At 38.8% G+C, this 26,796-nt stretch overlaps 2 protein-coding genes across 4 annotated transcripts in view; both read right to left on the reverse strand.

Annotated features, from left to right (window-relative positions):
- The window catches only part of ERLIN1 (ER lipid raft associated 1), a 40,461-nt gene extending 22,493 nt beyond the window's left edge, over nt 1–17,968 (reverse strand). The window contains exons 1-7 of the mRNA XM_044240303.1: nt 17,855–17,968; nt 17,442–17,565; nt 15,380–15,461; nt 11,208–11,254; nt 8,786–8,847; nt 3,964–4,089; nt 664–737 (exon numbers count right to left, since the gene is read on the reverse strand). Coding sequence (XP_044096238.1) covers nt 664–737; nt 3,964–4,089; nt 8,786–8,847; nt 11,208–11,254; nt 15,380–15,461; nt 17,442–17,554 — 504 coding nt within the window. The 5' untranslated portion in view covers nt 17,555–17,565; nt 17,855–17,968. The remainder of the gene's footprint in view (nt 1–663; nt 738–3,963; nt 4,090–8,785; nt 8,848–11,207; nt 11,255–15,379; nt 15,462–17,441; nt 17,566–17,854) is intronic.
- Nucleotides 17,969–19,906: 1,938 nt separating this feature from the next.
- Nucleotides 19,907–26,796, reverse strand: part of CHUK (component of inhibitor of nuclear factor kappa B kinase complex) — a 43,526-nt gene continuing 36,636 nt past the window's right edge. Inside the window, exons 17-21 of one of the 3 annotated variants that reach the window (XM_044240305.1) lie at nt 25,560–25,656; nt 25,129–25,276; nt 24,245–24,361; nt 22,114–22,213; nt 19,907–21,365 (exon numbers count right to left, since the gene is read on the reverse strand). In XM_044240305.1, the coding sequence (XP_044096240.1) occupies nt 22,145–22,213; nt 24,245–24,361; nt 25,129–25,276; nt 25,560–25,656 (431 nt within the window). In that variant the 3' untranslated portion in view covers nt 19,907–21,365; nt 22,114–22,144. Of the gene's footprint in view, nt 21,366–22,113; nt 22,214–24,227; nt 24,362–25,128; nt 25,277–25,559; nt 25,657–26,796 lie in introns of all 3 variants that reach the window. The other 2 variants (XM_044240304.1, XM_044240306.1) reach the window with 2 other exon arrangements.

Raw genomic sequence — 26,796 nt, forward strand, 5'->3', positions numbered from 1 at the left:
CCCACAACCCCTCGCCATTCTATCTCCCAATGCCACCGCCACTGCCACCACCATCACCACCACCAAACTTATCTGCCACCTTCCTTTTATTCAGGCCATTCTACCCATCTGAAACACCTGCCTTACTCCTTCCCCACCATAGAAATCCTGCTAATTCTTCCAGACCCACCTAAAATCCCAACTTCATTATAGCTGTTTCCAGGCAGACTCTCTTGAAATGTTCTTGAATTCTAAAGACTTACAGCAATAATCATCCCACCAGTTCATCTGTCAATTAATCATATGTGACATCTGTTCACATGATATGAACATGTGAATATGTTCCTATCATATCTTATGATATGAACATAAGAATTATTGTTCAAATCTTATACTTGAAATCCTTATTCATAATCTTACTGAGTCTAAAGCCTTACTCCTACACTGATTAATAACCATTACTGTATCTTAAAAGCCGCAGCTTATCAGCAGAAAATGCCAGCCAGGACAAGCTACAGAGTATTTTACTTTGGCAGAGACCTAAAGTCAAATTGAGAAAGCTATTCTACAAAATCCCATAGCATTTCAATTAAATAACTGCTGAATAAATAATGTCCAATGAAAGAACAATTCAATTCAAAGTTCTCAAAATTCCTACAGAATTTCCCTATGAAAAGGGCTTACCTGTATGGTGAGGCCTGGGGCCATGATGTTTAAATCTTTCTGGAGAGCCTGCTTCAGGTTTTCATCTATTTGATCTGTTTTTGAGGCCAAGAACAACATCTCTTATGATACTCAAAAAAATTTTTTTTCATTATATTAATAGTGAAAAAAACCTAATCATTATTAGACTTAAAGTTTCTATGGTACTGCTCTATAGAGCTTAAACCACTTCACGTATATATGTGTATAATACATATATATACACATATATGTGTATATATGTATTATACACATATATGTGTATATATATAAAAAACTAATTCTATATTATAAATATAGAAGTTATTATATGTACACTAAAAATGCATATTTAGTTTTCCCTCTGTATGGGAGAAAGTGTCAAGAACTGTCAAACAAAGACTATATAAGGAAAAAAGATGAAAAGTAGGTTGTTCATCCAATAAATGAAGATTCTAGGTCTCTCATATCTTAATTCAGTGTGATTACTGAATATGTGTCCTGATTCTCATAAAAACCAAATTCCCATTTTCAGTCTTTTTTTTAATGTTTATTCATTTTCTAAGATTTTATGTATTTGAGATAGAGCTAGAGAGAGCACAAGTAGGATGGAGAAGCAGACTCTCCACTCAGCATAGAGACCAATGCAGGGCTTGATCCCAGGGCCCAGAGATCATGATCTAAGCTGAAGGCAGACACCTAACCGACTGAGCCACCTAGACGCCCCTAAGATTTATTTATTTGAAAGAGAGTGAGTGAGTGCGCACACACGCGTGCACACAAGCAAATCAGTGGGGAGAGGGAGAAAGAATCCTCAAGTAGATCTCCCCCAGTTTTGGAGCCCTATCCAGAGCTTGATCCCAGGACCCAGAGATCATGAACTGAGTCGAAATTAAGAGTTGGCCGCTTAACCAACTGAGACACCTGTGTACCCCTCAGTCAGTCTTTAGCCCAAATCTCCAAATAACTAAATTTCATCTCCATGGATCTCTGCTAGTATTTTGGATATAAGAGGTGGGTGGAGGGTATGACTGGGTGGCTAAGTCAGTTGAGCATCTGACTCTTGATTTCTGCTCAGGTCATGACCTCGGGAGTTGTGAGATCGGTCCTATGGCAGGTTCTGCGCTGAGCATGGAGCCCACTTGGGATTCTTTTCCTCTCTCTCTCTCTGCCCCTCCCACCCCTCGCTCATGTACACACTCACTCTCTCTTTAAAAAAAATAAAAATTTAAAAAAAGGAAGGGGGAAGGCTCACAGAAAGGTCTTTGAAGTACACAAGAATGGACGATAAAGCTATTACTTCACTTGGCCTTGTAATTCATGAATTTTCTATCCACCTCAATGTATTTTCACCATTATTAAAATGACTGGTGATGTGAGAAATGAGGACAGTTTTCTCATACACCTAGTAGTTGTCAGTCATCAATGAGGACTCAATTGGTAGATCTCCAAAAGGATCAGCTAACCCTATGCCTGCCTGTAAGAACTCACTAAGTGTTCCTGGGGGGAGAAGTAAGCAACCAAGAGCAACAATTCTATCATAGGTCATAGCTTTCACTACCACAAATGAAAAGTAATTTGTGCAGAAAAGAGTTAACATAGTAGGCCTGAAGCTATGATCCTCAGAAAGGCCTGTTTGCAAGTTGGCCGTTAGCTGACACCCAGAATATGGATCTGGAAAGAATTCCCACTACTCCCAGAACTTGTAATGACTCACTCTGCCTAACCTGTTATACAAACAATGTGGTTTATGCAACATGTGCCTTTCTTCTGGGACTATGGAATTTTGGTATTTGCTAAAGGCAGAGGATGCCTGTATGTTAGCCCCCAATAAAAATTCTGGGCAGAAGGGTTTGTGGGTGGCTCAGTGGGTTAAGTGTCCGACCCTTGGTCTTGGCTCAGTTCATGATCTCAAGGTTATAAGTCCAAGCCCCGTATCAGGCTGTGCACAGGGTGTGCTCAAGATTCTCGCTCTACTGCTCCCTCTGCCCCTCCTGCCTAAAAAAAATTCTGGGCAATCTCTAATGAGGTTCCCTAGCAGACAACATTTCACATGTGTTGTCACACTTTAATACTGAAGTAAGTGTATCCTGTATGCCTCCAATGGGAGAAAATTCTTGGAAACTTGTGTCTGGCTTCTTCCAGGTTTTACTTTGTATCCTTTTGTATCCTAGCTATAAGTAGAACATTTATTGAGTCCTGTCAGTCTTCCTAGTCAGTCATCAAACATGGAGATGGGTCTTGGGAAACTGACTTCCTGTCAGTCATCAAACATGGAGATGGGTCTTGGGAAACTCCAAGAAAAGATTTCTGAATTTCCCCAAATATTCTATTAAAATAGCAACAAAGCTAATTTTCATTAAGTTATCATGGTAAAAACAGAATATAGCCTGCAAAAAATCTTTTTCCAATCTCTAATCAAGTTACATATAATAGATTTCAGAAAATTATCATTTAAAAAAAAAATTTTTTATTGATATGACAGAGAGAGAGAGATCACAAGTAGGCAGAGAGGCAGGCAGAGAGAGAGGAGGGAAGCAGGCTCCCTGCTGAGCAGAGAGCCCCATGTGGGGCTCGATCCCAGGACCCTGAGATCATGACTTGAGCTGAAGGCAGAGGCTTAACCCACTGAGCCACCCAGGCGCCTGAAAATTATCATTCTTAAAATACCTTTTAAGTATTCACTTAATCATAAGAAATTTTAAACAAGGGACGCCTGGGTGGCTCAGTGGGTTAAAGCCTCTGCCTTCGGCTCAGGTCATGGTCCCGAGGTCCTGGGATCGAGCCCCGCATTGGGCTCTCTGCTCAGCAGGGAGCCTGTTTCTTCCTCTCCCTCTGCCTGCCGCTCTGCCTACTTGTGATTTCGGTCTGTCAAATAAATAAATAAATCTTTTAAAAAAAAAAAAAAAAAGGAAAAATTTTAAACTTAAGAGAAATATTTTACTTTATTTATTTTTTTTTTAAAAAAAGATTTTATTTATTTATTTGACAGATGGAGATCACAAGTAGGCAGAGAAGCAGGCAGAGAGAGAGGAGGAAGCAGGCTCCCAGCTGAGCAGAGTGCCCGATGCAGGCCTCGATCCCAGGACCCTGGGATCATGACCTGAGCCGAAGGCAGAGGCTTTAACCCACTGAGCCACCCAGGCGCCCAAGAGAAATATTTTAAAGACAAATGTTTTATTATAAATTTGGAAGAAATGCTTAAATAGGATAATGTTTACTAATATTATAGAATCCATAGAGTTGACTAAGATTTCCAATTGGTTATTCACATATTTAATTTATAATGAATAAGATACTCACCAAACAATTCAATGTAAACTTCTTGAAGAGTGTGGGCACTACAAAACTGGTTCAGTTCGTGGTGGATTTTATTGAAGATTAAGGTCTTGTCATAATCTGCAGTGTAGTTCCTCACAATATCAAACACTGAAGGAAAGGTAAAATCCATTTTTATTCATGTATCCTCTAATTCAGCCAAGGTAAAAGTTACAATATACATGAGGAAAAGTGAGAAAAAAAATAGTGGAAAAATTAAACAGCTCACAAACCTTGATGCGTTCCTTGTGCTCAATTTTCCAAATATTACTGCATTTGCAATTCTAATGGGCAAATTCTGAGTTCCATATTAAGGAAAGTATACATTATCTTGGATAATAAGGAACCGTCAAATGTTCAAGCAAGAGTATGACACAATCACATTTGTACTGTGGCAGCAGTGTGAAGATGAACTGTGAGGTAGGGAAAGTGTAAGGCAATTACTGCAAAGCAAAAGTTTAGCAAGGATGTAAAGAGGTCTGAATTAATTGAAGAACACTGGAAATAAAAGAAGGAAAGCAGCTGCTAAAGAGCATTTTTGAAAAGGTAGTTTTTAAAGACTGTAAAAAAGGATGCCTGGGTGGCTCAGTCAGTTAAGCATCTGTCTTCCACTCAGGTCATGATCCCAGGGTCCTGGGATGGAGTCCTTCCTCGGGGGCTCCTTGCTCAGCAGGAATTCTGCTTCTCTCTCTGCCTGCCACTCCCCCTGCTTGTGTGTTCTCTCTCTGACAAATAAGTAAAATTTTAAAATACATAAAGGCTGTAAAGACACCCATCTAGAAGGAAAAGAAGTGAACCTTTACTGGCCCAGGCTTTTTATCAGGAAATTTACATACATTAATCGCTTAATTTTCACAAAAATATTTTCTAATTTTGCAAACTAGGAAACAGAAACCAAAAATTTCAGAAATGTTCCTAAGGGCACATACTAGACCACACCAGAATCTGTGCTCTACCTACTAAAACATGTTGTTTTCTTCCTTCAGACCCAAGGACTTGTTCTACTGGCTTTCCCATGGAAGATTTCAGACGAAACTGGATTCTAGATCACAAATGATGGTCAGGCCATCAATAAATACTTGCTGACTAACTCACCTGCCTGGTCATTTCCAAGTGAATTGGTGATCCAACAGTTTCCTTGTCTGTGGCTACAGAACCAGCAATATCTTCCTTTTGTCTATTTTCCCAATCATAATCCATTCCACTGATTTATAACCAGGGAAAGTAGATGAGAAAAAGACAAAATAATCATAGGAAAATATAATCCAAATCCACATGGCAGTAATACAACTTGCTCTCTACTCTGAAATCCTTTTGCTTTTTGTGCCTGTATCAGTGCCATGAAATTCAGCATGAACTTACATTCCCATATACAAATATATATATGTGTGTGTATATAGATATACAGACACACACATACATGTGTATATTTTAACAATAAATACATACACTTTTTTTTTAGGTTGGCATCATGTCTTCAGACATAAAATATAAAACCCCTTAGGGAAAAGGGTCTAATTTCACCTTTTAAAATTAGTTTTGCCAAACACAGCATCTCATACATATTAAGCATGCCAATTTTAATAGTAAGGATAGAATGGCGGCTCTTTTCAAATGAAAGTAGGATCTCAAACAGATCCACATACACCCATGTTCATAGTAGCATTATTCGTAATAGCTAAAATGTGGAAGCAACCAAAGCTTCCATCAATGGATAAATGACCAAACAAAATGTGATATATTTATACAATGGAATATTACTCAGTCATAGAAAAAAAGGAAATTCTAACACATGCTACAACATGGATGAATCTTGAGGACATTATGCTAAGTGAAATAAGTCAGTCACAAAAAGATAAAATACTATGATTCCACTTACACAAGGTACTTAAGAGGAGACAAAATCAGAGAGACAGAAAATAGAATGGCAGTTGCTAGGGGCTGGGGAGAGAGGGAACTGCAGAGTTAATGTTTAATGGGGATAGTTTCATTCTTGCTAGATAAAAAAAGATATGGAGATGGATGGTAGTAATGGTTGTACAACAATGTCAATTTTTTTTTTAAAGAGTTTAAGTAAACTCTACACCCAATACGGGGCTCAAATTTACAACCTCTAGATCAAGAGTCACATGTTCTACCAACTGAGTCAGTTAGGCACCCTGTGAATGTATCTAATACCGTTGAACTGTATACTTAAAAATACTTACGGTGGTAAGTTTTAAGTTATGTTTATTTTACCACACCTTTAAAAAGGGGGAAAATAAAACATTAAAAAAAAGCAACTCTTTCTTCAGAACTTCTAGATAAGTTTTTTAAAATAATTTTTTATTTTTTATTAACATATAATGTATTATTAGCCCCACGAGTACAAGTCTGTGAATCACGAGGTTCTAGATAAATTTTTTATTTGAATGGAAACCATGCCATCTCTCTGGATTTTGATCTTTTAGCAAGGAAATGTTTTCCCCACACAGATTTTTCAGATCACTTTCCAAGTTATAGCAAATCTCAACTAGAAAAGAGTTTTCTATGATCATAAATCCGTCTGGCCAAGGAACTGATGAGTTATAGGTTTTTAGTATGAAAGGAAATGCTCTCTCACGAAATACTACTTCCTACAAACTCTAGAAATAATCAATGATTGTCTCGCTCTTAGAAAAACTATGATGAGAGAAGAGTAACATATACAGTTGCAGAAAGTCAACTCTGTTCAGGACTTGTGACCTATTTCTGCCACTATTTCCCAGAAGTATAAAAGATGCCAGTGATCATTTTTTATATATATCAGAAATGAATAAAGTCATAAAACTTTAAAAGTACTTTTTTATTCCTTAAGGAATTTCTTCAGTTATAAATACTTTAACCATAAAAACAACAGAATAAGGGCTCCTGGGTAGCTCAGTCAGTTAAGCATCCAACTTTTTTTTTTTTTAACTTAAATTTTAGTTAGTGAACATACAATGCAATATTGGTTTCTGGAGTCCAATTCAGTGGTTCATCATTTACATATACACCCAGTGCTCATCAAAAGTGCCCTCCTTAATACTCATTCCCCTCAGTCTGTTCTTTATTTTTAGGAGCCTCTTATGGCTTGTTTTCCTCTCTCCTTTCTTTCTTTTCCCCCTTCCCATATGCTCATCTGTTTTCTTTCTTAAATTCCACATCTCAGTGAGATCATATGGTATTTCTCTTCCTCTGACTTATTTTACTTAGCATAATATGCTCTAGCTCCATCCATGTTATTGCAAATAGCAAGACTGCATTCTTTTTGATGGCTGAGTAATATTCCTCTGTGTGTGTGTGTGTGTGAGACACACACACACACACACATGCACACACGCATATACACCATCTCTTTATCCATTCATCAGTTGATGGATACTTTGGTTCTCTCCATAGTTTGGCTACTTTTTAAAAAGATTTTATTTATTTATATGCCAGAGAGAAAGAGTATATAAGCAGGGGGAGAAGCAGGCTCCCTGATGAGCAAGGAGCCTGATGTGGGAGTCCAACCCAGGACTCTGGGATCATGACCTGAGCAGAAGGCAGATACTTAACCAACTGAGCCACCCAGGTGTCCCCACAGTTTGGCTATTGTTGATAATGCTGCTATAAACATCAGGATACATGTACCTCTCTGAATCTGTATTCTTCTATCTTTTGAGTAAACTTTCGAGTATTGCAATTGCTGGATCATAAGGTAGTTCTATTTTTAACTTTTTTTAAAAATTTTTAAATTTATTTGACAGAGAGAGAGAGATATCACAAGTAGGCAGAGAGGCAAGGAGAGAGGGGGAAGCAGGTTACCCCTGAGCAGAGAACCTGATGCGGGGCTTGATTCCAGGACCCTGGGATCACGAGCCAAAGGCAGAGGCTTAACCCACTGAGCCACCCAGGTGCCCCCATTTTTAACTTTTCAAAGAAACTCCACACTGTTCTTCAGAGTGGCTGTAGCATTTGCATTCCCACCAACAGTGTGAGAGGGCTTGTCTTTCTCGACGTCCCTGCCAATACCTAAAGTTTGTGTTAATTTTAGCCGTTCTGACAGGTGTGAGGTGATATCTCATCATGCTTTAGATTTGTATTTCCCCAATGATGAATGATGTTAAGTATCTTTTTATCTGTCTTTAGCCATCTGGATGTCTTCTTGGAAAAATAGCTATTCATATCTTCTGCCCATTTATTAAAGTGGATTATTTGTTTTTTTGGTTGTTGAGTTTGATAAGTTCTTTTTTGTTTTTTGTTTTTTTTTTTTTAAAAAGATTTTATTTATTTATTTGACAGATATCACAAGTAGGCAGAGAGACAGGGAGAGAGAGAGGGGAAGCAGGCTCCCCGCTGACCAGAGAGCCCAATGTGGGGCTCGATTACAGGACCCTGAGACCATGACCTGAGCTGAAGGCAGAGGCTTTAACCCACCTGGCCACCTAGATGCCCCGGGTTTGATAAGTTTTTACAAATTTTAGAGACTAACCCTTTATCGGATATTTTATTTGCAAACATCTTCTCCCATTCCATAGGCTGCCTTTTAGTTCTGTTGATTTATTTCCTTCACCGTCCATAAGCTTTTTTTTTTTTTTCATTTCATTTTTACTTCTGGTACCCTAAAACACTCTAATTGTAAATATAAAAACCAAAGAATAGGGGCACCTGGGTGGCTCAGTCAGTTAAGCATCCAGTTCTTTATCTCAGCTCAGGTCTTTATCTCAGAGTCATGAGTTCAAGCCCCGTGTTGAGCTCCAGACTGGACATGAAGCCTACTAAAAACAAAAAACAAAACCAAAACAGAAATATATGGGTACCATACCTGCACAAGGGGCCAACATATTAACCACTTCTATTCGGTCAATATAGATCATGACCCCACCACTAAAAACAAAGAAATGGAAAAAGTGTGAGCCAAATAAAATTACAATCCCAGATTCCCACATCATCAAACATATCCCACATGACATAAATTTAGAGGAAAATCTATGGACATAACTCACTTATCACTCAGATGTCCCTACACACAGGGCTCACCTCTGTTAAGCGCTGTAATCAAAACAGCTCACATGAAGACTAAACCTATAACCTAGGGCTACTTCGCACTTTGCCTTTATTAACTGAAGCCAACAACTAAAGCAGTGCCCTTCTCAAACTTTTCTGTCGAAGAACGAAGTAAAATGGTTCCCCAAGAGGTATGAAAAACAGCCATGGTCTGACATTTTTCTTGGTTTCCTGACTTATCTGAGTAATTCATGAAGAGTTTTAATCTACTTTTTAATCTTTATTTACTCTAATATGAAAAAAAGAATTTCCTCCTAAACCCTCAAGTAAAACTGACACTTCGGAAAGACAGGTCTTGTTAATTAATACTTCCTATACTTCCTGCCCTATCAGCACAGACCTAAGGCACATGTGAATCTCAATTTAAGATACATGAAGTTAGAGATTTTGAAACTAAACAACTAAGTCTTCCTAACAAGTTATGGTGATATTTTTCCTGATAAAAAAGGCTAATAACCTGCTCACAGAAAAAAATCTGAGAAAATAAGGGAAGCATGAAGATCAAATTTATCCCAAATCCCATAAGTTGCCAATTCTGAGTCCTCTCTAAAGGGATTCCATGGAAGAGAGTTACAGAAATACCTAGGGAGAACTTAGTATCAAATATGTAAACTTAAAACAGAGGGAGATTCTCCCTATTTAAAACCATTCTGTCCTTTCAGAGATGTCCAAGCCTCTTTTATAGAACTGTAAATACTGATATCTTAGTGATTTAAAATAGAACATTAAAAAAAATACCTTTAATTTTACATTCTCCCTTTGCCACAATTCAACATACTGATTATATTCTGGAAATAACTTGGACTTTGCTTGCCATTCTGCCCCTAAAACTCTTCATAGCAGAGACTTTCAAAGTAAGGTCCTCAGACCAGCAGCAGGAGCATCACCTAGAAACTTCTGCTAGAGATGCAAATTCTTTTTGCCTTCTTTCTTTTTTTTTTTTTTTTTTTTAAAGATTTTACTTATTTATTTGAGAAAAAGAGAGAGAGAGAGAGAGCAATGAGGGAGAGTGAAAGGGAGAAGCAGACTCCCCATTGAGCAGGGAGACCTACGTGTGACTCAATCCAGGACCCTGATATCATGACCTAAGCCAAAGGAAGACGTTTAATTGACTGAGCCATCCAGATGCCCTAGAAATGCAAATTCTTGAGCTTAATTCCAGACCTACTGAACCAGAAACTCTAATTAGATGACATTTAGGAGATGTCTGGGTGGCTCAGTAGATTAAGTGTCTGACTTTTGGTTTCGTCTCAGGTCATGATCTCAGGGGTGTGGGATAGAACCTTGCATTGGTGTCTGCGCTCAGCATGGCGTCTGCTTGAAATTCTCTCTCACTCTTTCTCTGCTCCTCCCCCTGCTCACTCACTATCTCTGAAATAAGTAAATAAATAAAATCTTTTTTTTTTTTTAAAGATTTTATTTATTTATTTGACAGAGAGAAATCACAAGTAGACGGAGAGGCAGGCAGAGAGAGAGAGGGGGAAGCAGACTCCCTGCTGAGCAGAGCGCCCGATGCGGGACTCGATCCCAGGACTCTGAGATCATGACCTGAGCTGAAGGCAGCGGCTTAACCCACTGAGCCACCCAGGCGCCCCAATAAAATCTTTTTTTAAAAAAAAATCTTTGTTAGATGGCATTTAGTACTATAGATGACAAGAAGGTGAGATGGTTTCATTCAAACTGTTTGTTATTGAGTACCTATTCTTAGTCAAGTGCTGGGTTAGGCATTTTACGAATACTAATCTTAATCCTCACAGTAACTCTTCAAGATAGGTCTCATTACCTGATTTTTACAAACAAGGAAACTAAGCTTAACGAAGTCAATAAACACATGTATGGGGACAAAAGAATATATGGGAACTCTCTGTCCTTTTGCTTAGCCTGAATCTGTAAGTGCTCTAAAAACTAAAGTCTATTAAAAAAACAAAGTCAATAAAGCACATGTGGCAGTGCTGATACATGAAGTTAGGTCTGCCAGCTCTGAAACTACTTTTCTTAAGACCCATGTAGCTTCCAAAATGGAAAGCTTGGAGATAGAGCTTTACTCAAAGAATGCTCAGAAAAGAAATCTCCCTTGGTTACTATCATGTCTATCTGAAAGATGTTTAAGTAACCAGAGTTTATGAACAGAAACTCTATCCTGAACTAAAGGCAGGTTGGTAAGCAAGGAGAAAGCTTACCTTGTTCCACAAGGCACGTTTTTAACTTCATCAGTTTGTAGTGTTGTCTGGGAAAAAAAAATACTTAATGAATACTCAGGACACATATCATCAAAGAACTACCGGTCCCAGAGGAAAACCTCCAGAGAACTGCTAAGAGGTAAGTACAGAAGAGCTCCATTACAATTTCAGTCCCCAAAGATTAGCTATCAGAGTAGTTTCTTTTCGTATCCTAGTAGACGTGAAAAACAAGACAAAATATTTTATAACTAATGTTCCAATCAAAATGCACCTACACAATCGAGAGTGGAGAGGTTGACTCAGGGTGGGAGCTGAGGCAAAGAAAAAAAAAGTACACTTGGAAAGTGTCAATGTTCAATCTGAAAGTTTCAATGTTCAGTCTTTCAGAGTTCCTTATTTTCACAGAGCTGGCCTGAGACTGGAAATTACATGGCTTACCCAAAGGGTACTACCATTAGGACTTATGCTCTGAGCTTTAATTCCACTGCATATTCTGGACACACTGAAACTTTATTAGAACACAGCAAAATCTTACTTTATGGGATATAAACAAAAAAGGAAACATGGTCCTTGTTTCTAAAAAGCTCACCATCCAACATAGGAAATAAAAACCCTCATAAAACAATCTATAATGAGTATAAAATAACAAGAGTATGAGCTAAATTGTTAGGTTAAGTGATAAAGAGTAAAATAATAGTTTGGAAAGCTCTCTGCAGTGAAGTGTTTATAAGCCAGGTCTAGAGGGGGAGAAATGAGAAAGATGAGGCTGAGACACATCTTAGGTTCAATGATCCTTCACGCCAGGAGCTCCTTCAGGCCTACACATATAGACTGTACATTATGAAGAATGCATAGGAAGACTTTGTGACTGTCACTTGTTTTTTTTCTTTTTTCAAGTATTTTATTTGAAAGAGACAGACAGAGAGAGAACACGAGCAGAGGCAGGGAGAGGGGGACAAGCAGAATTCTCCAGGGAGGCTGGCATGGGGCTCAATCCCAGGACCCTGAGATGATGACCTGAGCCAAAGACAGATGCTTAACCAACTGAGCCACAACTGCTTTTTGCTTTTTCTGCACTTTGGCAACAAGTGTTGGCAAATGAGACTTTCTCCTGGTCCTTGCCCATTGGGGACCAACTGGTTTTCCTTCCAGTCTAAACCATCCATCTTTCCCTTGCCTGAGGAAGGGAGGCAGGTCAGGCAGAGGACAGAACTGGAGACAGTTCATCTAGGAAATGGCATCATGAGGCCACACATGTAGAACATCTGGACCATTATTCTGCAGCTTTTATTTTTGGTGTGTTTATTATACAACTGTTTGAAATGTTTAATAAAGCTTTATAAACTTTAAAAAAAAAAAAAAGGATCTATCCTAGTAAATATACAAAGTTGATGTCAAACTGCATGTACAGATGACAGGAAGTGAGCTGGCCTGCCTGGAGAAAAACAGACAATACAGAGGAGGGCAAATACTGATAAAAGAATGGGGTATTAGACAGGGGGCCCAGGATGTTTGCTGGGGGGCTTGGGCTCTCCCTAGTCCATCTTACACTGTGTCACAAAATGGACCTTTCAAAAAAATTTTTTCCCTTAATTCCTGCACGTCCATGTGATATGGTTCTCATTATCCATCTTATCTGGAGGCAAGAAAAAAAGTTGGGAAGCTAAAGTATTAATTTATTTAGATTAATTTAATAAAAGGCCATGGAAATTGAAGGCTGTCAGTTCCGGGAAAGTAAAAGGAAGGATGATGCAGTTAAGTAGTTACATATAACATTTCATGAGGGAAAAGAAAAGAAGATAACTCTAGTGTTGAGATTAGGGGGATGGTAAACATTAATGACAGGTTCTAGACAGAGTAAGGGGAGTTGATGAAGAGATGAGTTCAATTTATTTCCTTCAAAATATTAATCAAATTCAATTTCCATATACCGTATCAGTATATTTAATATACATTCCTATTCAACTTAGAGGATGTCACTTAGCCAAGAACTAGCAAGAACTAGCGAAGAGTTCAAATGTTAAATCTTCTACTTAAAATCCTATCTTCAAGTAATTTTATAGTTCTTTTCTATTATCTCCCAAATTATCTTCCCAATATATTTTAAAAGTAAGCCTTTGGTTATGTTATATAGACTTGAAAGGGTCAAAGTTTTCATATTTCTCTAAGCATAGGTTTTTTTTAAAAATATCATATGCAGGATCTCACATTTTCCAAGATGCTACTTATATATTCCTTTCAACTGCCAAGTTTAAGCCATTTGTTTGCACAGATTGTGTAATCATGTGTTCCAAAAATTCCTAAAAATAAATTTATGTCTCATTCTTATAAGAACAATTTCTTAAGAGTTTTATTAATGTATTTCTTTCCTAGAATGTCATTGTGTTATGTATAAAGAAAGAACATTCCTATTTAGCCACATTAGCTCTAGCCTTTAATATTTTGTAGATATAAAGTGTACACTTTATATCTAAAATCTTTTACACTAAAATCTTTTTACTAGTTTCATGTCTTAGAAGTATGACAATTTGTTACTATTTTTAATATATATATACATATTTATACACACACACACACACACACGATATGTCTATCACATGCTGTTAAGTTCTAAATCTGTTTTAATGTTTACTGTTTATATCTCTTTTATATACTTCTGCATTAGTATGACTCAATAAGCTCCAAGAAGGCAGAAACATATCTTCCTGGCTTTGAACAAGATTTTTAAAAAGCTCTTCGTCTCTAAGGTTTTGAACATGCCATTCATAACATCATTACCAACTGTTTGGGCTATTGGTGAGGTCATGTAATTAAAACCCCTACTTTCATGGAGGAATAACTTAGGTTTACAATGATTAAACGTTCTGCAAAGTCATGTAATCAGTCAGTGGCAGAGCCAGAGCCAGAACCTAAGTCTCCAGGTTTCTGGCCTCACATTCACTACACCTCATTGCTTCCTAAGAAATCAGCTCAATTTAACAACTTTCACCACAAGCAGAAAGCTCAGAAATATAAATGTGTTACAACCCCTGCCTTCAAGAAGTTGGGAGACTTTGTGGAAAGAAAATACACAAAGAAACCTAGAGAATACAAACAACATTATTAAAGAAAACATGACAAGAGCCAAAATTTAACATACAGACTTTAGGAGCTATAGATCAGAAGAGGGATTTGCAATGAGACTTTAAAAGGCTGGCAAGACTGTGGTAGGAGAGCAGTAATGAAGGGAGAGATAGCGAGACAAGAGGTGACAACATGAACCAAGGCAAGAGTGAAAAATAAACATGGGAAAACAATACAGAAATCAGTCTGACTAGGGAAATGTCTAACTACATTTCACTTTGACAGACACAATTCTTGCCCAAAGCCAACTGAAAGAGAACTGGAAGGAAATCTGGAGGATTTAAGTATTCATAATGAAACTCACTAGCACGGAGCCTAGATTTAAATTACAAGAGATTAAATACACTGGATTTTCCCAAGTCCTGGAAAAATCAGCAGCAGATAGTACACAAACTTCTGAATCCAAAGATTTATGACCACACTGAGCTTGCAAAAGCAGTCAGGATCTAATCCTGTTTTGTCATCTTGTTGTATCAAAAGGTATTTACTAAGTGTCTCTCAAGGCCAAGATACTGTTTGCAATGAACAGACCCTTATTTTGATTACTCTGGGATGCTGTCAAAATAGAATATTCACTAAGGTTCCACATAAAGTTGTACTTAATGTCCCAGGCACAAATGTGAGGCAGAAAAGCTGTGTATAAAAATTTAGTCGTCCATATTAACAGTAGTCCAGGAACCGGCTTCTGTGGAAACCAAACATCATTTTAAATGAAGTAATCAATGGTTTGTATTTCTAGTTGTGTTTCAAAGTCCTGCTTTTATTTTGACAGCAGGAACAAAACCCCCACTGTATAGCACTACATAGATGGGGAAAGCCCTTAGTCCTTCCAAGTTGCCTGGCTTCTAATATACTTCAAGAGAGTGAGGTAGTTCAAAATTGTAACTTGTACTGTGACAATTTTACTCTGAACTTTGTAACTCCTGTATTTAAGCAAATACCACCGTTTGCGTAAGCAATAAAGAAACCCAACTCCACCCACAAATGTGGTTAACTGTTCCTGTCACAGCTGTCTATCCAGTGTGGGGGCTTCCCTAGGAATCACTCACCTGCACAGATCTGAACGTAGTAATGAAAGGCAACATGATATGATAGCCTGGTCCACTGGGGCTAGTTAGTAAAGCTCCTCCCCTGCAAAAAGATGTTTCAATTTGACAAGATTATAAAGACAGAAATCCTCTTTTTTTTTTTTCCAGAAATCCTCTTTTTAAATCTAAAGTGCTATAATAAACATTCACTCTTACTCATGCTACTGACGTACTAAGGTCTTACTAATATGAGTTATTATGAACAACTACCAGTCCCTAAAGTATCTGCAAAGATGGAAAAAAGATTAAATTAAACTGCCAATGTTACACCTTGTTTCATAAGCTCCAACAACGGTACCTCTGGGTCTCCAGCACTGCCCTCACGTACAACGGATTCTCCTTGGTCTTTAAGCTTCTGAGAACTAATTGTGAAAAAGAAAATTCTAATTCTGGCTCTCAGCTGCAGTAATTTAATTGTACACAACACAAACCAAATCAAAACTGAATACATTTAGCCACCAGGTTCAATAAAGAAGATAACACAAAGTTTCAAAGAATGAGAAAATTTCTGATGCTCAAGACTCTTACTCTACCTGCCTATATTAAAATAGTGGAGGACTAAAGTCTCTATTAAAAATAACAAAAACTGGGACGCCTGGGTGGCTCAGTTGGTTGAGCAGCTGCCTTCGGCTCAGGTCATGATCCCAGCGTCCTGGGATCGAGTCCCACATCGGGCTCCTTGGTCAGCAGGGAGCCTGCTTCTCCCTCTGCCTCTGCCTGCCATTCTGTCTGCCTGTGCTCGCTCTCTCCCCCTCTGTCTCTCTGATAAATAAATTTAAAAAATAAATAAATAAATAAACTTAGCATGGAAAGATGAAGGGTTAGGGGATAAGACTATAAACAGTAGTATATAACTGTGGACTTGTTCACCAGATTCTGGAATGTGAGAAATATGAAAGTACATCTTAAAAATTCCACAAAGGAGGCATTTTGGGGGCAAGTATAAAAAAGAAGTCCTATTTTACACAGTGAATAATAAATTTATAGGACTTACTTTCTTATCTTGAAAACATAAATAAGTTTCAAAGAATTCATAACAAATAACTAAGAAAAGATGAACTGAGGTCCATCCCTAATTCTTTTGAGAGCTTTACCTTGAAATGTTCTGTCTTCGGTTTTACTGTCAGAAAGACAACGCTGAACTAGGTGGAAATACAGACTAATCTGTCATTTGTTATGCTAGATCTCCATCTGCTAAGACCTATCACTAAAATTGTATTTGAAACTAGCACTTCACAGGGAAGACCCTTTCTAAGATTCAGGATGGATGTGAAAGTAGAAATATTAGTTTTGGAGGATAACAAAAACAAGCAGGAAGTTGAAGCTCTTTCAAATACATTATAAACGAAATTTCTCCAAAATGTCCTCTGTCTACGTCAAAAGGAACTGGTTGGAACTATGCTGAAGGAAAAACTATTCCATCTCACCTAGAGAGCAACAAATCCCATATTATTCCTTCCCTCAACTTGAAAAGAAAGGGTAAGGTGGGAGAAGGGTGGCCCATCAATGCTATATTTGTCTCTCAAGGTCCAGGAATATAACAACTGCCATGGTCATTGTGGCCTCCTAAGCCAAAACCGGTCACTACTATTAGAGGGAAAAAAAAAAGTCTAAGGAACAACCACAAACAGGACCAGAGTTTCTAAATGACATCTCTAACTACAAACTAAAAGCCTGTACAGCGGTATGGAATGAAACAATGATTTATCCTCTTCAGTTACAGTGGAGTGACTACTGCCCCTTTCTTCCTTCTTCGTTTTTCCCATAAGTAACTGAGTTTTCAGTCTACTAGGAAGACTTCTCTGGAGGACGTCTTAACGTCTGCACAAAATGCACAGAGCACCAGAACCAATACCTAGAGAGGGCTCGGCCCCCACATTCCTCCAGGGCTAGAACGAAAACGACTTCCTAAGACTGGAAGAGTTCCCCGATGCAGCAAGAGAGTACAACTTCGTAGACTCAGTCTAAGGGGAGTCTCCTTTCTACCTACTTTAGACCTGAGCTGACTGCACACGCCGCTCACCTGTAGTACACAGCCAGGTGTCCTTCCTCAATCTTGTGGATGGAGGCGTAGAGAAGGACAACCACCAGACTCACCACTGCGGCCACCAGAACTCGGGCTTGAGTCATATTCATCCTTGTTCCTCCTAAATGAGGGCGGAAAGGATCCCCAGCCCCCTGAGTGACAGGCCCACCCCCTCCAGTTTCCACCCTCCCTCGGGAGAGCTGCCGTCCTTCCGCAGGCCGAGCCGGAGAGTCCTGTGGCCCTTGTCTCGCATTCTCCCCTCCTCAAACAGCCTACTTCCCCCTTAGCGAACCCCTCAGCCACAAGCGGGCCGTGGGCCGCCCCGACCAGGTGAGCGTCCTGACATCCCCCTCTCTCAACGGGCGCTCCCCCACCTTCCCACCCACCCAAACCCGGCGGAGGGAACTAACTGGGAAGGGGGCAGCCGCAGACTCCACAGGGAGGCCGACCCTAAGGCCGCGCCTCAAGGATCAGTGACGCATCGCCCCCGCCCGCACGTGCAGCCACCTCCCGGGCCGTTCCAACCGCCGCCAGCAGCCGGCCCCGCCTACTCGCCCGGCACTGCGGCTGCGCAGCCACGCACGCCGACGCAACGCTCCCCGCGCCAGTAGAAGACGGAGAGCGCGCAGGACAAAATTCTTCCGGCCGCCCGCCTTCGGAGGTACGCGTGCTTATGTCTGCGCAGTGCTGTTTTCCTGCTCTGGGAGAGAAGGGAGATTGACCGCCTGGAGTAGGCCGGGATGTAGAGAAAAGGAGATGGCGCCTGGGACGAGGGACTGGTCAGTTTGTTCCTGTGCAGAAACCCACTTCTGCCCTCTCTGCTTGGTAGCTGTTTGTTTATACCGTGCTTCAGGCACGGATCCTGTGCGAATTCAGGAGCAATAGATCTATTGCAAGAAAAGTATTGTGGAAGTTCGGAAGAGAAAATTACTCAATTTGACCACGTCGCTCAGTTATCGGGTATTTTTCTGAGCACCGATTAACGTGCCATAATAGTGATCCAGTGAGGGCTTCATAAAGGTCATCCCAAATAGGAACAGAATGAGTTAAGCACGTAAAAGTGGGGGGGGGGGAATGTTGGGACGGAGGGCCTCCAGGTAGGCTCAAAAAACATTGCAACTTCCTTGAAGCCCATGTAATGGAAAGGAACCGAATAGGCTACGCCAGGCCCAGACTCTAAAAGGCTTGCATGCATGTTTTCTGTAGAGAGAGGGAGCTGGATGACTAGAGAACAGACTTTTTTAACCTGAGTCTTCAGTTAAGTTACAGATTTTGTGCATACATTACCAAGACCTAAATGGACAAAGTTAAAGAGCAGAGATGGGAATGAGATGGATAAATACAAGGGAAATAAAGGCAGTGTGTTTAGAGTAGGTTGGGCAGTAATCCTGTAAACCTTGAAAGGCTAGTGGAACCACAGCTGGACAAGAGAGGGCATGGCAGGGCTCTGTAACCTTGAGCAGGGAATTATGGGAAAACAGCACCTTCGGGCTGGTGAGTCTGCAAAATAGCTTAGAGTGGAAACAGGTTGGAAGCAGAGAAGCCAAGTAGTTAGGAAATGCAGGCCTAAGGTTACTAAGGTAGTAACTGTGGAAATGGGAAGTCCTAAATAGGATTTCAGCAAGCCCTCCCAGACCACTCTGCCCTCTCCCTTCAATAAATGCACTTACCTGTATTGTTCATAGGACTTTTATTACCTACAATTATCTGAGACCTTGTATGTTCCAGATAAATGATATTAGCAAAACTTAGCTATCTTACTTCCAGAAAGTTAAGAAGAACAAAAAACAACTTATTCCAGCTCAATTTCTGGATGGATTTTCTTCATTTTTCAAATACTGCTGGAATTAACAGAATGAAATGTATATTCACAATTGCCATTCAACTCTGAAGAGGTGTGACCCAATAAAAAGTAAGAGTACAGAAACAAGTCTTAGGTGATCTCTCACTATAACCTGTTCTGACTCAATAGTACCTGCCCAAATCACCCCAGCCACACCCTACAGCAGATCTTTCATCAGTTATTACAGTGATATTTAGAAAATATGCAGTCATCTAAACAGTAAATTCTTTAAATAATTATTTCAATGTTTGGATGGTTTATAATGTTCAGACTCCCAGATAAGCATTCATGTACTGCCTTTGTTAGCTGTTTCTAATCTTGCCATCTAGCTCACTGTCTTCCAAGCAACAGGTACCCAATATGTGTTTTGTTGATTAAAACCTTCTAGAACTAGAGAAGCAAGAGAAAGACTGCCTAAGCAGGAGGCCTGCTTCTCCCACTCCCCTGCTAGTGTTCCCTCTCTCGCTGTCTCTGTCAAATAAATAAAATCTTTAAAAATGAAATAGTTGACAGTCAGAATTTCCATATTTAGAGAAACAATAGTACCAGATAACTAAAAAGTTAGGAGGAGACAGCCCCAAGATTTCAAACTGGATTTCCATGATGGAAAATGACACTACTAGCAAAATGGGGGTGGGGCGACTAAGACCTCAGTTTATAGAGCAAGATATGAGCATGGTTTTTAGACATGGAAAGTGGTGAAAGGACATCTCAAGAGAAAAGGCTATATTAAAATAAGCTGCCCAATGCTGTTTTTACTGTTAAGTCCTATTTAATTCCTAAGGCCCATTAAGTTATACTGTGCTCCAGTTCCGTTTCACGGAACCATTTCCTAAACCATATTCAAACATTCTATCATAATCTGATTACAATGAATAGAGATTCATTCCAAAAGTAATTTAAAAATCATTTAATACACAAAGTGGAAAAAAGTATCTAGAATATAAAAGCATTTCACATTTAAAAAAAAAACACGTAATACCTTCTAAATTATTTAACAGATGACAGATCCACAGTCCTTTATCTGAAACCCTTAGGGCAAGATGTTTCAGAATTATGAAATTTTCAGATTTTACAAAGGTAACTCAGTGCATATACCGTACTACATAAACACCCAGCACGGTCTGTAGCAGCCCCACACCCCCCAGTAATCAAATATGTTAATATTTCCACAGCAAAATGAATATTCACACTAAATGGGAGAAGTAGATTGTCAATTCAGGTTAGATTTGGAAGCAAATGAGTTTGTTACCAAGCTTTTGAAAGACCTTGCTTTCAGAGCTTTTTAGATTTTTGGAATTACAGATAAGGGAGTGCAGATCTTTATAAATTTGTACAAGACTTGAAAAATTCATTAAACAAGACCCATTTTTACAAGTGAAAAAATAACAGTCTTTAAACACATTATAAATTAATAGGCATCTTCTTGATATTATTAAATGTACATCTTAAATACATATACACATAGCACATTTAATGAGATTTGTGAGAATCAACTGGTATTAAAGGCACAGATACATAATTCCTTCTCTAGGAAAGGGATACTGTCAAATGTGCAGTTGGGTTAAGCCAGCTCCTTATGTTGCCAGGAAGAGCATTTCTGAATGCAACACAAGGAGGTACAGTATAGTCTTGAGAGGAGACTCTTTCACAGAAACGGGCAAACAACTTTTACTTAGAACACATACATTAGTTAAAGTTTTGTTTTCCACGTATAGATATTACTTTTGGTCTTATGGCCAAAAGTTAAATGATAAAAGTTGTTTTTAGTCAGTTAGCTGTTGTATCATGTTTAAAGACAAATGGATTGCCATGATGTGCTTAAGTAGCTACCATTTAAACCAGGTCACTGATATAAAATTCTATCTGTTCAGACGTTGGAATTTCCTAAAGTCAAAGTATTGTGCTTGTAAAATCATGCATATTTTCTATTCATAGCCATTTCTTCAATGCTGGTGTCTGAAGAATGATTTCACGGGAGAAAAGCAAATTTCCAACACGTGCACCAACAACTTCCATATGTTTGGGGGCAGTGAATAAGTAGCAAGTCATTCTGTTAACCAACTCCAATCAAGATTCTAAAATCAGGCATGAAAAAGTTACAGTTAGATGTTGACTATAAGCAGTAGGTTTAGGGGTGTTACTTTTTGCAAGTTTTCTGTGTGTTTAGACATTTTATAATCAAAAGTTGAAAAATCAAAAGTATAAGTTACAATTAGAGAGTTTAGTTTTACCTTCTTTCCTGGTGATTAATAAAATATTTCAAAGAGTTTTCATAAGTATTTGAAGTAAATAATTAGTGAAAGGAAATTCAAACAGTTGACCTTGAGACTAACTGTAGTAAAGTTAATTCAGTAAACATTTTATTGTGGTTTCTTCAAGTTTTAACAAATCAGTAATTGACAGTAACCAAATCTTAATACTTCTATTAATTACAACTGTATTAACATTCATTTTGCATACAGTAGTTACTAGATTTGAATTACAGTACAGATCCTGTCCCATCTTATTGGAGAAAATTGACTGCTGAACCAAAAAAGTACAAACCATTCAATTTCAGTGGTCACACTGCAAAAAAAGTTCACCCTTCATTTAATTTGACCAAATACGCTACTGTTGAAGACTATTGATGACATAATCCCAGTATATCCGTGAGTACGAAACAATAGGAATTTGAGGTCGAGGATATAACTCAAATGTTCTTTGTCTTTCTTCTGAGTTCTTCTCTTCCCCATATACATCCCAAATGCCAGATGAGACTAGCACGGAAAGTTAAAAACCTTTGTACCCAACAAACCTAAAACACCCACACCATATAAAACTTACCATTATTCTACTGCCCTGTTCCTCATTTGCTTCATGAATAATAGTGCTTAAATGGCCAAGACAGTTCAAATTTTCTTCTATCATTTGTGCTATAGTCTCCCTGTATGATGAAAAAACAAAACCTTTTCAAATGCAGCAAAGGGGCAAATGAATTTACTCTTATCTTCTGGTCTTCAGGGTCAGAATGATCACTGCCCTTCCCACAGCGCTGCAAGCCAGTACCCCCGTGCAGCTGATTCCTAGGGTCTTCCAAGTTTCCTCTTCCCTTCCACCCAGAGGCAGAGTCCTACTTGTTACCCCAAACTATTGCCTCTACCCAGCTCAAATGATAAGAAGTCCACTAGAAGTACAAACTCACTTTCCTCTGAAATGTAAGTGGCATGTATATACATTTCCCCCTCTGAAAATGCTTGCTGGGAGGTGGGGGAGATAACTGTAGCACAGAGACATGAAAAATCTCTTTGTTTCTGGACTATTTCTCTTTCCTTCTAAGTAGTAACAACATCAGTATGTTTACTTCAGAGACAGAAATGTAGGGGTGAAGATAAAAAAGTACAATCTGGTCTGCAAAGATGAGGGAAGGTGAAAACTCTGATTGGAAACTATAGATGATAGCCATGAAAAAGAAAACAAGCAAGCTGATTCCTGAGGACAGCAGAAGAAAATAGCATCACAGGGGAGCTGCCCAGAACCAACAAGTATCCCTGGAAGTTTATATTTGAAGGAAATCCTGATTCTGGTTTCCACCTTCCCTACTTCCCTCTGCCTTATGGCCTCTATCCTTTACCTTTTTCCAATCCTCTGTTTCTACCTTACTAGGCCATGAATGGTAGCCACTATAAGCTCAGAACTAAATTCTAATTTAGCTCATATTCAAAAGATGGAAAAATTGAGGTCAACAGATTCTAATCCTTGGTGGTTAAGTACTATGTGTGCATTATCATCGAAATCAATTTTTTACTTCATAATGTATTCCTACTGGAAAACATATTTAAAATTTCTATATGACATGCTTTTGCTAACAACCACAACCTCAAATTAGAAATTACCTGTATAGAGATGACATTTGCAACCATTAGCATCCCCTAACAAACCTAAATGCCTTTAATAAAAGCAAAAAGGTCAGTAATATATTGAATTGTATTTGCTTCAACTCTGATTAGTGGAATATTTCCTAAAATCAACTGAATTACAGCCGTGCTGTATCTGTGGGTGTATTACATTGGGCCAAATCTCTAATGATCCCAAGATATACCTTACAACTTGCTTTCTTAAAAAAAACAAAAAAACAAAAAAAAACCCCTGATATCAGCTTTCCTTCCTGCCATGTGCGTTTCTCTCATAAAAGTAGAGTACAGAATGTGCAGCCGCATGACCTCCTGAGCAATGATGTACATGGCTGATGCTGCACATGCAAAACCAATTATGGGCAGAGCTTCTAGGTAATGCTGGTGCTGCTGCAGAGGTCTCCATGAGTTGTGAAAAAAGCGACAATACACAAACTAGCACAGAGCCACTGGCTCTGGATACAGCACATCTTGTGCTGAGAAAAATAACAGAAATGGATAGTCATTCAGCTTTTAGCAGAAGAGTAGGAATTAATAAAGGAAAATATAGAGCTTCAAACTTGAGTTCTTTGCAAAACTGATTTAAGGCATTGAAAAAAGTCTGATTTTAGAGATACCAAGTTATAAAATGAGTAGAATAAACTCAATAATTCATTAGAGGGGTGATGGTAAAGAATACTAAAATGATAAATGCAAAAGAGCATAATTTCTGAGATAAATGGTTATGGAAGAAATAGTTGAGAAAGAACTCAGAACTAGGATTAGGTGATTTAGCTAAATAAAAAACATTTGTTGATATTTACTTCCCAAGCACTTCACATACAACATCTAATTGAATTTTCACAGCCGTTCCCATTTAACAGGTGAGGAAATGTGAACATTAAAAGAATCAAGTTAATTTGCACAAGGCTATTACGAAGGGACAGTCAGGATTCAACCCTGGTCTATAAGGCACCAAAGACTATGTCTTAACCACTATGCTCTACTCTACCTCATTCCTACCACTACTCTTGAAAACAACTATCTATTGTTGCAAAGTGAACCCACCCATCTTGAGGAGTTACCACACATGACAGAGGATGTTCACGTTCTGTTGAAGCTGGGGGAAGCCATGCTGATGCCTGAGGGGTTACTGCACCTTCTAGACTAGATACTACAAGGGACCGGGCAGAACTCTGTGTCTAAAGGGGAAAAAAGTAAATAAAAAGATTACAGGCAAGCATCACCATTGATTCATACAATTCCTACAATATTCCTAAGATTTACACTTCTACTACTTTTCATATACACAACCAGAGTATTTCTATACAAAACTATCCCCATCTTTATGTAAGGATTTCTGTACAACTGTCCTCTCCTGGACCCCTTTCATGACTAAAACAAAATGTATCTGCCCTTCACATTCCACTTGAGTTGGAGGAAAAAAAAAAAAAACCCACTGAACAAGGAGTTAGTTTCATTAACTCGTCAAGCACCTCTACCCCCAAATTGGGATGGGATACCACAGTGGTCTAGGGCTGGAAGGAGCGGATAAACATGAGACTAGAGAGGAGAGAAATAATGAAGGATGATCAGGAAGTCCTGCATCTGAATTGCTAGTGAAACACCAAGCAAAGAACATGAGCATCAAACTAACACAGAATGCACACATCTTTAAAAGGACCTAGGTCATGCAAATCCCTTTTCCAGGGAATACCAGCAATCAATGTCACATTAAATAATTCATTAAAAGTGGTAGCGAATGGGAGGCTCAGTCAGTTAAGCATCTGCCTTCAGCTCAGGTCGTGATCCCGGTCCTAGGATTAAGTGCTTTGTGGGGCTCCCTGCTCAGTGGGGAGCCTGCTTCTCCCTCTCCCTCTGCCACTCCCCCTGCTCGTGCTCTCTTTCTCTGTCAAATAAATAAAATCTCCAAATTGAAAAAAATAATAATTCATTAAAAGTTACTCACACAGGCAATTTTAAGGAGATGCCATATTTCTTTCTGTCTCTTTCCCTGCATAAACATGACAGTATTGTCAGCTTCTTTGATGTTACTAAGGGCCATTTCCACCTTGGGCAGTAGATCAATAATCTTCTGTTTACAGCCCAATAACTTGCTGGAGAGATGAAATCAGCGTCAGATAATTATACATCCCCCCCAAGACGGTACACCATACTCCCACACCCAGCTGGGAAAATGAACCACAATCAGCACCAGATTTAGTGACTTATCTCCACAGTGATGTACACAAATGAGACACAACTGGGGTCAAACCACCCAAAGAACTGCCAGGTATCTTCCTAGATCTAGTATATTTACCAAAAAGGAATATTACTCTTTGAAAGGAAAATGATAAAAGTACCCTGGCTTTTCCGTAGGAAATAAAAGAACTTTTCTACCTCAGATGACCAAACAGCTCCTTGAGAACCCGGTCTTGACTCTGAACAGTATGCACAATGATCTTCACCATTTCCGTGCTGTCACTGTAGTATTGATCTATAAAAGATCTCAGTCAGTGGGTATAACTTGTTTTCTGAATAAATACATTAGCCTCTAAATAAAAAAATTCCTAAAAATCTGGAAGTAGTTTTAATTAATAAGCATCTCCATTTAAACTTAAAACTGGATTAAAAATTTAAGATTATATAATATATGAACAATTATATATCTAAAAACAAAGCATGTTTGTCTGTGTATAATGCATATTTAAATTTATCATTGTTGGGCGCCTGGGTGGCTCAGTGGGTTAAGCCGCTGCCTTCGACTCAGGTCATGATCTCAGGGTCCTGGGATGGATCGAGTCCCGCATCGGGCTCTCTGCTCGGCAGGGAGCCTGCTTCCCCCTCTCTTTCTCTCTGATTGCCTCTCTCTCCGTCTACTTGTGATCTCTCTCTGTCAAATAAATAAATAAAATCTTTAAAAAAAATTTAAAAAAAATTAATTTATCATTGTTATCTTCATAGAGCTTAGTTGCCTGTTTTGAGAAGAATATGTTTACCCATCTTTAACCCATATTAACCCAAATCCCAGATACATATGCAGCTTTCTGGCTGAAAGATCAATTTCCCTTGGATGATTAACATCATTTATTTAAAAACAGCTGAACAGGGGTGACTGGGTGGCTCTGTCAATAAAGCATCTGCCTTCAGCTCAGGTCATGATTCTGAGTCCTGGGATCAAGCCCCACACTGGGCTCCCTACTCAACTAGGAACCTGCTTCTCCCTCTCTCTCTCTGCCACTCCTCCTACTTGTGCATGATCTCTTTCTCTCTCTCTCTCTGTTTCTCTGTCAAATAAATAAAATCATAAAAAAAAAAAAAACAAATAGGACAATTCATCAAACTTTCACTGGTTCAAAAGAAGGAGGCCCTTCCCCCATCTAGGTTGCTTGGGATTTTATGTTTATCCATCTGTTTACAGCCCATGAAAACTCTGAAAAAAAAAAAACCAAAACTGACAACGTAAGGCAAATATGATGCACTAATAAAAGGACCTGCAGATGCTGAAAGTTCAGTTTGAGGACAGTATGATAATGTAAACTGGAAGATGACAAATCTCCTCAAAGAGGATGGCTGTGTGGAAACCGTGAGTGAGTTCTACAGTTTACAGGAGACGTAACTCAATTAAAAAACAAAA

Source organism: Neovison vison, chromosome 2 (genome assembly GCF_020171115.1).
Source record: "Neovison vison isolate M4711 chromosome 2, ASM_NN_V1, whole genome shotgun sequence".
Taxonomy (NCBI): Eukaryota; Metazoa; Chordata; class Mammalia; order Carnivora; family Mustelidae; genus Neogale; species Neogale vison.